Below are 16,561 nucleotides of genomic sequence, written 5' to 3'. Positions count from 1 at the left end.
ATCAACCCATGAACCAGGAGGTCACGGTTCAGGGCACATGTCCAGGTTGTGGGCTCAGTCCCTGGTAAGGGGCATGCAGGAGACAGCCAAGCAAAGAGTCTCTCATCATTGATGTTTCTATCGCTCTCTCCCCCGCCTCCCTCTCTCTGAAATCAATAAAAAAACCAAAAAGGCCCTGAAGTGGGCGTGTGCCTGGTGTGTTCAAGGAACAGCAAGGAGGCCAGTGTGGTGGAGTGGAGTGAATGAAATGAGATGGGGTGGAGGAGCACATTATGGACTACAGGAAGAGATGGGACAGCTGGACGTCAGGACTCGGTGCCTAGCCATGAAGTGGCTCTACTGAAGGCATTTTAGTTTGCATTTGTGAACGGCTGTCTACTTCTCTGGCTGGAAAATGTGTGCATGGCTCTCGGTCTAGGAGAGGCAGGTTGTGTTTGCATGGCTTTGGAAGATCAGAAGTGGACCAGAACCGAGGAGGGGCACTGCTCAGCACTTTCCAGCCTTTCCTGCATTATTCTAAGTAGACCCCTGTCTGCAGGGCACAGTAGCTTTGCCTTTTTCGTCTGTTTATCTCCTGGCTGTGTCTGCCACAGTCTCAGTGAATTGGTAGTACTATGTGATGTGAATATTAGGCAGCTGGAGAATTGCTTGAGATTTAAAAAATGAATATTTAGAATGGTCGAATATATAAACACCAATTCCAAAGTATTAGAAGTTATCAAATTTCATGTGAATGTTTATGGAGCTAGATTAATGAGAAGTTGGTTTTTTTTGAAGTAGTAGAAGATCCTGGTTCACAATCATGGTAGTGATGTATGAAAATTCAGATAAAGGTCTCCCCCCTCCACCCCAAATCTAGGCTTTTCCTTTCTCTTTTCCATCCTCCTCTTCCCCTCCTTCCAGTTTCCCTGCATTCCCAAAGTTGCCAGGAAGCAGTTTTACAGTTTACCCTTGAATAGCACAGGTCTGAACTGTGTGGGTCCACTTGTATGTCGATTTTTCAATAAATATGTACAGTACTAGAACTATTCTTTCTCCTCTAGCTTACTTTATTGTAAGATTATCTATCTATCTATATATAAAAGCCTAAGCGACCGTTATGAACAGTCGACCTGTTGCTATGATGACGCACTGACCACCAGGGGGCAGACGTTCAATGCAGGAGCTGTCCTCTGGTGGTCAGAGCTCCCACAGCCAACCTCCCTCAGCCAGCCAACCTCCTGAGGCCTTCCCCTGGCCAGCCAGCCCTGATCGGCCGGCCAACCTCCTGCAGTTCCTCCCCCTACCTGCCATCCCCGATTAGCTCCAATCGCCGGCCAGGCTGAGGGATCCCACCCGTGCGTGAATTTATGCACCAGGCCTCTAGTAGTATATAACACTAACATACCAAATATGTGTTCATCAACTGTGTATATTTTTTGTAAGGCTTCCAGTCAACAGCAGGTTATTAGTAAAGTTTTGGGGGCATCCAAAGTTATATGTGGATTTTTGGAACCCCTAACCCCCATGTTGTTTATGGGGCAACTGTATGATAATCCTTTCCAAAGCATTAACTCATGACTGCGTGGCACACGGTATTCTTCTTGATGAATATTCAGTTCTCTTCAGGCGATTCAGGAAAGGTCATTTCTGAGAATTTACATACCTGATAATGATCAAGTCAGGCATAAAGATGAGATGAAAAGTCTTGTACTGCCTCTTGTTGGAATTTGTGAGACTCTGAACAGTCTGTGCTCTTCATTCTCCAGAGTTCAGTAGTCTCTGTGTGTGGTTTTGTGCCGGTTATGTGGCAGTAGGGTGCCCTCTTGCATCAGGTTAACTCTGATTATACCACCATCCCTTTGTTAACATTGCATTTTGCCTCTGGTCGGTGAGTATCAGAGCTGACAGAGGAGGGAATAAATATTTCCTGATTGCTTAACTGTGTGCCAGGATTAGGGTCTCGTTCTTTTTTTATTTTATTTTTATTTTTATTTTCTTTATTGATTAAGGTATTACATATGTGACCTTATTCCCCATTGTCCCCCTCCCCCCATCCCCACTCAAGCCCTCACCCCCCTGGTGTCTGTGTCCATTGGTTAGGCTTATAAGTATGCATACATGCAAGTCCTTTGATTGATTTTTCCCCCTTCTCCCCCACCCTCCCCTGCCCTCCTTCTGAGGTTTGATGGTCTGATCGGTGCTTCTCTGTCTCTGGATCTGTTTTTGTTCATCACTTTATGTTGTTCATTATATTCCACAAATGAGTGAGATCATGTGATATTTATCTTTCTCCAACTGACTTATTTCGCTTAGCATAATGCTCTCCAGGTCCATCCATGCCTTTGCAAATGGTAGGAGTTCCTTCCTTTTTACAGCAGTGTAGTATTCCATTGTATAGATGTACCACAGTGTTTTAAACCACTCATCTGCTGATGGGCACTTAGGCTGTTTCCAAATCTTAGCTATTGTAAAGGCCTGGTTCTTTATATATGCTATCTCAATCCTCAAACAAGCTTAGATAGATAGTATTATTCTTTTTTAAAATATATATACTTTTATTGATTTCAGAGAGATAGGGAGAGGAAGAGGGAGAGAGAAACATCAATGATGAGAGAGAATCATCAGTGATGAGAGAGAATCATTGATCGGCTGCCTCCTGCATGCCTTACACTGAGGATCGAGCCTGCAACCCAGGCATGTGCCCTAACTGGGAATTGAACCTTGACTTCCTGGTTCATAGGTTGATGTTCAACCACTGAGACATGCTGGCTGGATGGTAGTAGTATTCTTATTTTATTAACACAGAAAATAGAATCTCAGATAACTTAACAAATTTTCCCAGGGACACCGAGATAGCAGTATAATCAAGATTGAACCAAGTCCTAACTCCACAGTCATTGATTTTTCATTACACTAACTGCACTAACAGCATAGGGTCCCGGATCTCCATAAGGACTAAGCCTGGAATAAGGTCCTTGTCTTCTAGCCGGCATTGCTCCATTATTCCTATCCAGGTGAAACTGGCGTAACAGGAGCGTCAAAGATAATCTTGACAGGAAAAATAGGTTGTCATGCGAGTGGGAGTCTAGAGGAGAATAGGATGACAGAAAGAAGGAGCAGTCCTTCCACTGTGTTGGGGCATGGAGTGGGGTTGGTGGAAATTGACTACCATGTAGATGTACAGTGAACCTCAAGAATATTTAGCCTCAGTCCAAAGGCTACATAGCAAACCATCTCCATAGGTCCTAGCCCCAGCAGCCAGGCAAAATTATCTGCTTGGTGCACTAGAAAATTAAAAAAGTTTCCAGAAGAGAGATAAAATTAAAAAAAGAAAAAGAAGTGGAGTAAAGTTTCCAGATGAGAAGATGAGCAGACGAGCTCTGTGAACACTGGCACAGGATTGGGGTCCTGAGGTTCCTTTCTGTGCACAGGGCCATGACGGATATCGTTCAGCAGTTATTTACTGTGCTGCTACAAAGCGCCAGGCCTGTGCAAGGGACTCTGTCGAGCTGAGAGTAAAGCCTTGGGAAATTTATAGGCTGATGGGGACAAAATAAGAACAGGCACCTGCAACATCCAGTGGAACAGGGGCCATAGGGAGGAAGCCATTTCAGTAGGAAAAATTGGACCAACGGGGTTCTATTCTGGTCCATCCTTGGGATGATTTGTGGCCCTGAGCAAGTTATCTTTTGCCTCTGGGACTCATTTTTTCTCATCTGCAGAGCGATTGTACCTTGCAGGAATATTGCAACAGCAGATGTATATAAAGTAACGTGACACGTAATAGAGTTGAATAAGTGGCCACCATTTGATTATTAAGTGCTGTGAAGTGCCTGCTCATCCTTACTTGTGGGAGTGAGGCACCTCTCACCAAAGCCCAGGGGAAAAAGGAACTAATTTCAAATAAAAGCAGCACGTTTATGAGCCAAGTGGTCAAGCAGAAGATTGGGGCCAAACCTAGGGCAGGGACATCTGAAAGCAGAGCCCAGGCCAGGCTGCCAGCCGGAGACCCAGGGGAGCCACGGGGGCAGGCTCAGCGGAAGGGCAGGTCAGGGCCGTCTCTGAGCTCCTCCACTGACTTTCAGTTCAGCGATTCAGGCAGGAAGCTCTGCGTCGCAGGTGGGGTTGAGGTCCCCACAGAGAGCAGATAGGAGTAATCACTGTCCCAAAAGAGTGAGCCCCCCTGGTGGTAGGTGTGGTGGACAAGTGAAGGGCACCAGCAACCCACTCAGAGGCTGAGAGCTCAGACAATGGCTTTTCCTCTGCGGATGTGATTCTAGTCAGAGAAAAACCAGCTCTGAATCTCCCAGCATACGCATGCTTACGTATTCATTGTGATGATTTTAATTTTTATTAAAAATAACATTTGCCTGAAATGATTATCTTTAGAAATGCAGAAAATACGAATAAAAACGAAATCACCTAGGGACCTCACCATCCTGGTGTGTAACCATTGTTAATATTCTTGTGTTCCTTCCACACTTGATTCTGGTGCATATCAGTATACATATTCTTGTTCCTTTAAATAAAATAGGATTAGATAATTAAAGTTTTGTGAGATTTATTTCACTTAAGATGTCATTGCCTGTTTTTACATCATTTTAATGGATGCATGGTATTCTATTGTATGAATTTATATAATTCCTCACTGTGGGACATTTATCCTTTAATTTTCTGCTATTATAAATGATGTGATAAACACTTTGTTGGTAAATCTAAGGAGATGTGCACAATTCATCAGTGAAATAGATGGCTAGGTCAAAGGATACACAGAATTTTAAAGCTTTTGATTTCAACACATTGTCTTCCAAAAAGCTTGTATAAAATTGGCAGTCCTGTTGACAAGTCTGTGCAAACATTCACCTTCCCAGAGTGTCAACCTCAGTGGATAATACCAGGACAGGGGCGGGTCTCCAGTTCGGTAGATGAAAGTGCTGCATCTGTTGTCATTTTATGGGCCGTTGATTTATACAGGTGACTCCACCCTCACACCCGTCTCCCTTGCATTTGCCATCCCTTCCTCACTCCCTGATGGTGGTTTTCTATTTTGCAGTATTGCTGGGAGCCTGGTGTATTCCTACATCACTTTCTCTGAAGAGCAGCTGAGCAAACAGTCGGAGGCCAGTAACAAGCTGGACATTAAGGGGAAAGGAGCGGTATGACCAGAGGATTGCTTCAGCGACGTAGGCCTAAGACTTTGATCAGCTTGGAACACTGGCAGTTCTTACACAGATACTGAGGTGTCTCGATTATGGAGAAAATACCATTCCTTTGCACTTATACAATCTGAGGATTGATTGCTGCCTTTTAACATTTTATGAGAGAAACTTATAATTGACTCTATTTTAATTATGCCATTTGAATTAATTTATATCAGACTGGAAAATGCACCGGGCTTTTTAATTTATTTTTCTTCTGTGCCGACAGTGAACCATCAGTGTTTGGAAACTGTTGCATTCCATACTTTGATATCCAGGTGTCCCTGAGAGCTGCATCTATAAAGTGCTCCAACTGGAGCCTCCTTGTTCAAGTCGTTGCTGCGTCTGGAGGCAGGTCTAGCCTTCCTTCTGCTGGGAATGCAGCGGAGTATCGGCAGTGTCCCTTCTTTGAATTACATTTAACGATTGCATTTTCTTCATAAGGATATTATCGTTGCATTTGCCAAATATCTACAACTTTGGCTCTAAAAAAATAGGTGGGGCTGTGAGGTGTATGGCTTTGCATGTTGGCTTTCCTGAGAACTCCTGGGATGAGCAGAGTGCATTCCCTGAAAACTTGCTGTTGCCTCTGGGTTGTGTGGGATGGGGATAATGACATACTGGAGGAAGCACTTATCTATCTGCTTCATTCATTCACCTAAAATGTAGTGAGTGTGTAACATGTGCCAGGCCTTATCCCTAAGTGTTGGGGAGACAGAGAGGTTTTCTGGTTAAATGATCTCACTTGGGCTGTAGTGACTGAGTGAGGTAAGACAGAGAACTTAGCTTGATCCATCCATTCAGCACATGTGACTGTGAGCAAGTTGTAGAACTTCACCCAGTTCTTAGACACTGCAAACCTATGTGTGGGGTTGGAAGCACCCGCCCCACCCAACCCACACGGCGTGAAACCAGACGCTGAGGTGAGAGGTCAGATGCATGTGGAGAGGTGCATTTTGTGAACCATGCAGCGTGGCCCTTCCTGGAGTGAGAATGGCAGGCAGGCAGGCAAGGTGACCCCTGTGTACTTCCCCGTGCATCCCTTCTCTGGGTTTAGCTGCTACTCTTTTTACCCCTCTTTAAATCAATGTGACGGGGTCTTACATTCCTGAATATATTGGCTTGAGGGGAAAGGCTGGTTAGGTGTGTTTGTGTGGTTGAGGTCTGGTTGGTGTTAGAGCTGTCACCTTCTTGCTCCTGCTGGCATGAGCACACCTCTCTCCTGTGGTCACTCCCACCTACATTCTGCCGTCCTTGTCCTTTCGCTGACTTACTGAGGACACCAGCTTCTCTCAAGCCCGAAGCTGCATTCTGGGAGAACAGCTGTGGATGGACATTGAATTGCCTCTGTGGGTGGGCTGGGGTGTTCAATTCAACACAGTCCTGTGACTTGGTTCAGACACATCCGCTGACTTTGGGGATGAGTGTTTGCTCAGCCAGTTGTGCAGTGAGTATGCAGGAGGCTGGGTGCCTGGTGCACACACTACCTTTAGTTCATTGGGTGTGGGATCCACTGGGCTCCGTTGATCTAAACAATGAATAATTTGGTGTCTCAGCATGGCACCTGGAAGGTTTTGTTCTGTTTATATTTCTGATGGAGGTCATATTTATGCTTTTCCCTTATTTTGCTTTGTCTTTATTAAAGCCTGGCCAATGGTGCTGGGTCCCCAGAATTAGCCTCACAGCCAACTTCCAAGTTCTAAGCTCCATGTAAGAGTTCCTAAGGCTCACCATTTTCCCCCCCAATATCAGCTGATCTGAGGAAATTCTGGTGGGAGCATAGGACATGATCTTGTGTAAGATGGTTCTTACTGTCCCTGTTTTACCAATGAGAAAACAAGACTCAAAGAAAGTAGGTGATTTGCTAATTAGTCTAAATGTATGTTTTTTCCATTGTACCATGCTACCATAAACTACCTGTCCTGTAAGAGGGAGGAAGGAAATGGGGTTGCTAGCTGGATTAGCTTGAGGCAAGCAGTCGATTGAATTTTAGTCAGAGAGGAATAGGCATTGCAAACCAGGGAGAAAGACGGACCACCCTATATGCCAGAGCTCTCATCTAACTCCCAGGCTGGCCCCAGCTGATCCGCACTTCCTGGCTGTGACTGTTGCCTGTCACTGCCTGGGTTTGCCTGGGCACAGTGGAAAGGCATTGTGAGACCTAATTTTAGCAGCTCTGTTCCTTTTCCTAACTAGCCACATGAAAGAAAGAACTTGGACATTAGAATTAGTTTGTGTTGTAGAATTTCTCATCATGAAAGGCCTTTGGATGTGTTTAGAGGGGTTGAACTAGAACCCCACCAGGAGTTGAATTTCCTCTTGGGGTCAGGTTCCCTTGAAGATCCCCCATCTCTCCAGTTTTATCTGAGAAAATCATGTATAAGTTACAGCTTCGCTAAATGCACATGATCTCAGGGCCCATACCCTGTGCCGAACTGACGGACCAGACGCAATAGGACAATTGACTGCTCCTGTCCTGTACCTGCTCTGATTCCTGGATGCCCTCTTCAACTGCCATCCACATTTCAGGATAAGAGGAAGCAGCCTGGGGAAGTTGGGGTCTAGTTGAGAGTTCTGTCTGAGCAAGGACAGAACCGGCCAACCATTTTTGGAGTTTGGTTACAGCAGTACGCTAGAGATTTACCTAGTGCTGTGGCATCACCCCGGCTGTCTGGGGTGTATCCTGAGGTTGATATCTTACAAGGTCAAACATTCTCCGACCTGTTAACTACCTCCTGGGAGGAAAAAGTGGCAGTGTTGAGGTTAGTCCGTAATGTGCTAATGACGACTAGCTTCTCTTTTTGAGTTAATGACAGTAGAGCCCTTTTTGGCCAGTTTGCTTTTATCGGTGCCAGATTGATTTGAATAATCCTGGTTGATGGGGCTACAAATTACCAACATAACATGTCCAGTGATTTTTAATCACCTCATATGGCTGTCGACTTTATGAGTCAGTCATTTGTAGGATCCATCTTGCGTGGAGGTGAAAAGTTTTCAGTAGTCCTATTGTATCAGAAATCCATGGAACGTTCAGGTCAGTAAAGCTGATATATGATCTTCATGGAAAGAATAATAGAATTTCACACATTTGACTGGTTTGGAGTAGTACCTAGGAATTTAGGCTTGCCTTTCCTTTGTTATCATGGCCTTAGTCAGTGAGCAAAGATTTCCTGAGCATCTATTTTTTTAAAAAGTATATTTTATTGATTTTTTACAGAGAGGAAGGGAGAAGGATAGAGAGTTAGAAACATTGATGAGAGAGAAACATCAATCAGCTGCCTCCTGCACACCTCCTACTGAGGATGTGCCCGCAACCAAGGTCCATGCCCTTGACCAGAACCGAACCTGGGGCCCTTCAGTTCGCAGGCCGACGCTCTATCCACTGAGCCAAACCGGTTAGGGCACTGAGCATCGATTTTATGCCAGTCGTTATGCTCAGTGTTTTGTTTTGGGTGGCAAAGGTATGCTCAGAGACTAAGATTGGTTTGCCAGTATTTTATTTAACACATGTTCACTGTGGGGATTATAAAAATTTCCTAAGCCCATAACAAAATAACATGCTCCAAAGCAATGATAGGTTAGTTGCACTGTTGTTCCAGGCAAGGGAAGGTGAGTGAAATAAAGCCCAAATCTAGCTGAGGTATACTTTTTCTGTAAGGTGGGTTCTTGGGAGAGACAGCTTGATCAACAGGGTGCCTTCCAGCTGCCTGCACAAAACGGACCGCTTGTTGCTAGAGCAGGTTGCTGGGGAGTGATGGCACTAGTTGGCCGGCAAGATGTCCTCGGAGAGGCTGCTGCAGGCTCTTGTCACTGCTGGTCAGAGTCTCCATTACTGTGGGGAGCTAGTGCCCAGAGGTCTCGGGAGTGCTATTTAGATCAGCAAAGCATCTCCTTGCCCAGAGAGAACTTTCGAATAGACCTCATAAACTCTCTGCACAAACACGCAGACCATTTATCGTCTAAATAGGCCCTTGCCACAGTTGCTTCCTCTTGGGATGGTTTTTATTGAAAGGCCCCCAGGGACGCTCCTCAACAGCTGAGATGATGTGATCATGACACATCTTACTTCACTTTTATATCAAAACAGCTTTACTCTTTTTTAAAAAACAACTACATATTTTTATTGATTTCAGAAAGGAAGGGAGAGAGAGAGAGATAGAAACATCAATGACGAGAGAGAATCCCTGATTGGCTGCCTCCTGCATGCTCCCTACTAGGGTTCAAGCCTGCAACCCAGGCATGTGCCCTGGACTGGAATTGAACCCGGGACCCTTCAGTCTGCAGGCTGACGCTCTATCCATTGAACCAAACCATCTAGGGCAAAGCAACTTTACTCTTAAAACAACTTTATTTTTGTCATAAACAAGTAAATTTGAAATCCTATCAAACCAATAGACAATACTAAGCTCTGGGGAAACTGAGGTGAACAGGACATGTTTCTTGCTTGTATTCTTTAGCAAGACCCTAACTGAGAGAAGCAGTTGAAGAAGTCAGTGATTTATCAGTATCCGTGATTAGGGGTGGCCCACCCATAAAGCTGAAGCTTTCTTTTTACTCTAAGAGGACTTTTATGATTTATACTAGTCTTTTAGCTCTGAGATGTGCCAGGCTATTAGAATTCCATGACTACCCTGAGTCCCTCCTCCATTAACTGCGGATATTCTTGCTTCCCCATAACGTTGTATTATTAGTTCCTCCTCATAATAATACTCAAATGAGGTGTTGGATGCAAAACTACTCAGCACAATGCCTAGGATATATTAGGCACTTGGCAGATTTTGTTACTGTCATTTTATGGTGAGACTTTAGGCAAAACAAGTTTCTTAAGTTGTGTTCTTTAAATGCTAGAGGCCCTAGACAATGTGTGTATTTCTTGCGAAATGTGACCTGTACTTTGTTTGCTTCCGGAATGCTTAAATAATAGTGTCTTTTCAAGATCTTTTCAAATTCCCACCGGATATAATTGTGGCCATTGTGCGATGCAGGTGATTCCAGTTCTTTTTTTAAAGAATGACGAAATTATTTATATTTTTACGGTAAATTGCAAGAAACAAAAATTACGTTACCTTAGAGGAAGATAATTACACTTCAGAATGGTGATTCAGTTAAAGCGTTTCCAGTTTGTCTCTTTAAGGTGGCTGTTTGCATGCCCGTCATTCCTCCTTCCCTTCCCCGAGTTAAACGCCTGGACAGCGCGCGTCTGCATCTGCGTCTGGGCTCCTCTCGGTCGTTGGTGTTGGTGAATCTCTGGCACCTTCCCTAAACCTGTCTGCTGGTACTTACTGTGAGGACCCCGCTTCCTCATGGTATGAGGAGCTACTCTATGGTAGGGTGTGTTTTTTAAGCTTTCTTGTTTGAAAATACTTTTAAAATAAATCTACTGGTTAGATTTATTGTCTCACAGAAATGTTTTTAGAGATTATGTTGTTCATAAATGTTGCTTTCTCATGCTGATGATCAACTGATTTTTGCCTACAAATGTTGGCCTATTATAGTATTTTTTCAGTATAGATTCTATTTACCAAATGACCATTTTAGTGTTTTTAAGAGGTACTGAGGATTGAGATATGTAAACCAGGTGACATAAACATGAAAATTATGTGCCTAAATATTTTTGTAAAGTTGTCAAATAAATACTTTTTTTCTGAACACATGTATCTGCAACGTTTTGTTTATTCATCCATTGATCGACGCTTGGGTTGCTTCTACCTTTTGGCTATTGTGAATGCTGCTGCTGAACGTGGGTGTCTTAGTTTGTAACCATACAGAACCCTTACTTCCTTTTATCTGGCCTTTTATTTTGATTTTTTCCCTTTGACTCAAACTGGCCTCACCTAGCACCCTGCCCTGACTCACCCACCTCCCTTTCCCTTGCTTAATCATTAAGCCCTCAGGACAGTGAGGTTCTGGTCAGCATCCAGTAGTCTTAGGAACAAGCCCCTGGGTCTACTGACTATTGAGACGGGGTTTTCAATCAAACGAAATATCTTGGCCTCAGTTGTGTTTTAGCTCTGGAACAGGAAAGTGGAATGGGATAGAGCAACTCCATGGCTGACAGGAGGACTGAACGCAGTGATCAATTACCCATATCCTGGCACCAACCAATCAGTAGAGACCACAACCCTAACTCCTTTAGTCACCATGATTAATGGCTTTTCCCCTGTATAATCCCCCCCACCCCCTCTTCCCGGAAGCTATCAGGGAGCCAAATATTGGAGTATGAGTTACCTCTGTCTCCAGGCCTGGTGCCATCTCCTTAAGAAATCCTTACTTTCTTGGCTGCAAACTCCTGCTCCTGTCTATTGGGCTTTGACGCATACAGGCGAATGAACCTCTTCAGTGCGGTAACAAGTTTGGACTGCTGTAACAAATTACCACAGGCTGGGTGCCTTAACCAACAAACATTTATTTCTCACAGTTTTAGATGTGCAAAGTCAACGTGCCGGCATATCTAGGGTCTGGTGAGAGCCCACTTCCAGGTTTGGAGATGTCTGTCTTTTCATAGCCTCACATGGTGGAGAGCAGAGAGAGGTAGCAAGCTGTATTTTGCCTCTTCTTAGGGCACTAATCCTATCAGGAGGGCTCCACCCTCATTACCTAATTACCTCCCAAAGGCCCCATCTCCAAATACCATCACATTGAGGATTAGGGTTATTTTTATATAAAGAATTGTTTTACTGATTTTTTTTTTTGAGAGAGAAACATGGATTTGTTGTTCCACTTATTTATGCACTCATTAATTATGCACTCATTGGTTGATTCTCATATGTGCCCTGACTGGGGATCGAGCCTGCACCCTTGGCATATCTGGATGACACTATAACCAACTGAGCTACCCAGCCAGGACAGGATTAGGGATTTAGCATATGAATTTGGAGGGGACACAAAATCCATAGTAATGGCTACGCAAATATGCTTTCAGTTATTTTGGAATTGCTGGGTCACATGGTAATTCTGTTTTTAACATTTTGAGGAACTGCCACACTGCTTTCCATGTGGTGTGCCATTTTACATTCCCACTAGTAGTGCACAAGTGTTTCAATGTCCCACATCCTTGCCACCACTCATTACTAGTAGCCATCTCAGTGGGTGTGAGGTGATATCTCATTGTGTGGTTTTGATTTGTATTTTCCTGTTGATTAGTGGTGTTGAGCATTATTTATGTTTGTTGTCCATTTATATGCTTTCTTTGGAGAAATGTCTTTTTGAGTATGTATTTTTTTAAATTGGATTTTTTTGTTGTTGAGTTGTAAGAGTTCCTTATAGATTGTTTTAGCCCCTTATCAGATAGATTATTTGCAAATATTTTCTCCTATTCTGTAGGTTGCCTTTTTATCACTCTTGTTGATTGTGTCCTTTGATGCACAATTATAAATTTTGATATTGTGCCGTTTATTTTACTTTTATTGACTATGCGTTTGGTGTCATATCCAAGAGTTAATTGCCAAATCCATTGTTATGAAGCTTTCCCCCTATTTCTTCTACCAAGAGTTTTATAATTTTAGGTCTTACATTTAAGTTGTGGATCCATTTTTAGTTTTTGTATATGGTATAAGGTAAGGGTCCACCTCCATTCATTTGCATGTGAATATCCAGTTTTCTTGACACCTTTTGTTGAAGAGGTCCTTAAAGCATGTTTTTGTTTTTGTTAATCCTCACCCAAGGATATTTTTCCATTGATTTTTTTTTTTTTTTTTTTTTAGAGTGGAAGGGAGAGGAGAGACCAAGAGAGAGAAACATCGATGTGAGAAACACATTGACTGGTTGCCTCCTGCATGTGCCCCCAACCAGGGCTGGGGATCAAGCCTGCAACTGAGGTATGTGCCCTTGACTGGAATCGAACCCAGGACCCTTCAGTCCTCAGGCCGACGCTCTATCCCCTGAGCCAAACCAGCTAGGGTAAAGAATATGTTTTAAACAACTTGTAAAAGTCCTCTTACAGTTTAACTTTCTTTCTTTCACTTAGCTCTTTGCTGGTTTCTTGTCTCGCTTGGCTTTTGCACTCAGGGCCTTGGGTACTGGGGACTCCACAGAAGAAGCGCCATTGAGAGGAGCAGAGCACAGAGCTGGTTTGTGCATCCACAGCAGGTGAGCAATTGCCAGGTACCTCCTGGACTTCTTCCCTGCGCTCTCATCACCTGTATTCGCTCATCCAGCTGCCAGCCAAACTGAGCTCACTGGGGCCAGCACCCAGCCTGATGGAGGCCTGGCACAATCCACATTTCACAGATGAAGCTCAGTAAGAGACAACTGTCCAATGTGGTTGGTGAACCCATATTCAAACCCTAATCAGTCTGACTCAAAAGACCTTTGCTCTTTACCACCATACTAGGTCCTTGTTTCTCCTGCTCTGCTCATAACAGACTTGGTGGGTCTAAGGTCATCACCACTATATGCATGTCCAATGCCATTCTACATTCAGAGTCCACACACACCATGGATTTCAAGCTTCGGTGTGAGCTGGTAGCTGATTGAATCTGAGGCCAAGGAGCCATGCTTTCCCAGCTGTGCAGATAGTGCCCTCTTGTGGTAACAGCTGCCATTGGAGGTAAATGATGGAAAGCAGTTTGCTTTCCAAGAAAGAAAAGCGCTATTGCTTACTGAGGGCCTACTATGTGCTTTCATGGAGCTGGGCCTTTGTCATGCTTTTTCCCATTACAGTACTTTACCATTGCACAAATGGTGGCTTAAGCAAGGCGAAGGGATTTGTCCAACTTGCCCTACCTAATAAACTTAAATCTGCACTTTGATTCCCAAACCTTTCTTTCCAAAAAATTCCAATCACGCCCCTGTAATTATGAGAATGAGGTCGGAGATCATCAAGAGTGCCTCCTCACATCTGCTTCTTCTTAAGGTAATGTTTTCAAATGAATAGTTTTGAGGACAATATATATAAATGACAGATTCATGAAACTATCTGAGATATATATAAGAATGGGAGGAAGAATATCATTCTGCCTGGGAAAGATAGTGGAAACATTTTCATGGAAAACATGGCATTTGAGCTGATTTAAGGACCACTAGGATTCAACTAAGATATTGGAGGGGACCGCCCTCTAGCATTCCAGGGCCACTATGTCTACTTCTGTCTGGCATTCATTCCCCCTTGATGTCTTTTTAAAAAATCTTTATTGTTGGAAGTATTATATATGTCCCCTTTTAACCCGTATTGTCCTCTTCCATCCCACCCCTGCCCTGCCCCAGGCCTTTACCACCCTAATGCCTGTGTCCATGGGTTAAGCATATACAAGTTCTTTGGTTGATCTCTTCCCACTACCCACCCTCCCCCTTGATACCTTATAGCACATGCCTTCCTCTCCGTGGGCCTTCCCGGAGCCACTTGTCTGAAGTGGCCCCTCCCACACTCTGCTTTATCTCCTCAGGACTCGTCTCCTCTAATCAAATGTAAGCTTTATGAAGGCAGCGACATTGGTCTGTTTTGTTCACTATAGTGTCCCTGGCATCTAGAACAGTGCTGGACCCATAGTAGGTACACAATAAATAGTTCCTGAATGGATAAAGTGTACCAATGAAATAGCTACGTTTTTTGAGTCCAGCAAGGCAAAAAAATGTGGCCTCGTCTTCATTTTAGATCATCCCAGCTGCCTGATTTGAGTTGTATACTGTAGGTCAAGGGTTGACAGATTCAGATCTTAAAGGGGCCAGACAGGTAGAAAGTGTAAATCTGAATGAATGCAATCACTAGATGCAATAGTAAGTGGTAGGGCATGTGGTACCTAGCTGCTTAAAGGTACTCACATTAGAACTAAACAAAAAGTCTGCCAGCTAGATTTGGCCCACTGGCTACCCGTGAGCCTAAATTGAGGAACTACTATAGATCAGATTTGCACTCGAGCAAGATCACTGAGGATGCCATTCAGATTGCTGTCGGGTGTGGGGGGTCAAAGGGCAGAACTGTCCAAGTAAGTTCATCAGCTGGAGGAGGCTGGTTACAGCCCTGATGAGCAATGATGGGGTCCTGAAGTATAGTTGTGAAAGCACAGAGGAGAAACAAGATGAGTTGTTTAAGGAGATAAAATTAATAGGTGCTAAAATCTGTTTCTATTTTTCATTTATGAGGAAAACTGTGATGAATTTTTCTTCATAACTCTGTCTTCAGGAGACCATTTGAACTTCAGGAAACCAAACGTGAACATCTTTAAGGTATTTAACTCATGCTTCCAAGTGTTTTCCGAAAAGGTAATATTTGAAGTGTAGCAGGAAGAGAGTACCTGCGCTGACACAGTAAATTTACTGAGTATCTGCTACACGCTAGGTAGGCACTTCTTAGCTTGATACACTAGAGGCCCGATGCACGAAATTCATGCACGAGTAGGCCTTCCTTCCCCCTGGCTGCTGGCACCGGCTTCCTTATGGCACCTGGGACCTAGGCTTCCCTCGCAGCCCCGGCTTTGTCCGGAAGGACGTCTGGTCTAATTAGCATATTATGCTTTTATTATTATAGATGATTAACCCTCTAAACCAGCGGTCGCCAACCGGTGGTCCATGGACCCACTGGTGGTCCGTGAGGTCCGAAAGGTTGGCAACGGCTGCTCTAAACAATCCTTTACAGTCAGTCCTATTATTACCTTATTTTAGTGGCGGAGGAAACACACAGGAAAGCTTTACAGAATATAAATCTGCCTTCCTGTAAGGGCTACCTTTTGCTCTGAGTTCGTGGAACTGCCTAAAGTGGGCAGTACTGTGTAATGTTTGGGTAGGGGAATAATGTCAAATTACTTACCCTTTTAAGTTAAAGTGTTCTCCATCCCATCACCTCACAGGAAATTCAATCCCTGTCCTTCCCTACAGTCACACAAGACTCAAGGGAACTGCCTGTTCCCTGGCAAACAGAACGACCTTCTTGTGTTCCCCTTCATGGTCACTGCCAAACATCAGCTTTGGCAGGGCGACGGTTTCTACTACCATGAGCTCCAGTGCCTAGAGCAGTGATGGGCAACCTTTTGAGCTTGGTGTGTCAAACTTCGCCAAAAAACTGAGCATAACTAGGGTAGTGTGTCACTTTGAGGAAAAAACATTTCGCAAATGTTTCATCCTCAGGAGCAGCAAATGTTTCATCCTCGGCATGCGGCAGCCTCAGCGGCCGCGTGTCATCAGAAATGGCTACGCGTGTTAGTGCTGACACGCGTGTCATAGGTGCGCCATCACTGGCCTCTTACGGCCCATGTAGTCTTCCCTCTGATGTCTTCCTGGAGGAGATTCCCATTCCAGCTGTTCCCAGAACCTTCTGACCCACCCCCTCTCCCCCAGTTTGGGGGACTTTCTCCTTTCTAGAATTCAGACTTGTGGGGGAAAAGCTAGGATAGGTTGTTTGCAAGTAACATCTGCTTCCAACCTTCCACACACATCATCCCTGAATG

At 44.2% G+C, this 16,561-nt stretch overlaps 1 protein-coding gene across 1 annotated transcript in view; it reads left to right on the top strand.

The window, feature by feature from the left end:
• Positions 1 to 5,583, top strand: part of SLC35D1 (solute carrier family 35 member D1) — a 36,887-nt gene extending 31,304 nt beyond the window's left edge. The window contains exon 12 of the mRNA XM_054720919.1: positions 5,036 to 5,583. Coding sequence (XP_054576894.1) covers positions 5,036 to 5,144 — 109 coding nt within the window. The 3' untranslated portion in view covers positions 5,145 to 5,583. The remainder of the gene's footprint in view (positions 1 to 5,035) is intronic.
• The last annotated feature ends 10,978 nt before the right edge of the window (positions 5,584 to 16,561 follow it).

This window comes from Eptesicus fuscus, chromosome 9 (assembly GCF_027574615.1).
Source record: "Eptesicus fuscus isolate TK198812 chromosome 9, DD_ASM_mEF_20220401, whole genome shotgun sequence".
NCBI classification, from domain to species: Eukaryota; Metazoa; Chordata; class Mammalia; order Chiroptera; family Vespertilionidae; genus Eptesicus; species Eptesicus fuscus.
Note: the sequence above shows the minus strand (reverse complement) of the source record. Positions and strands in the feature narration are given on the sequence as shown.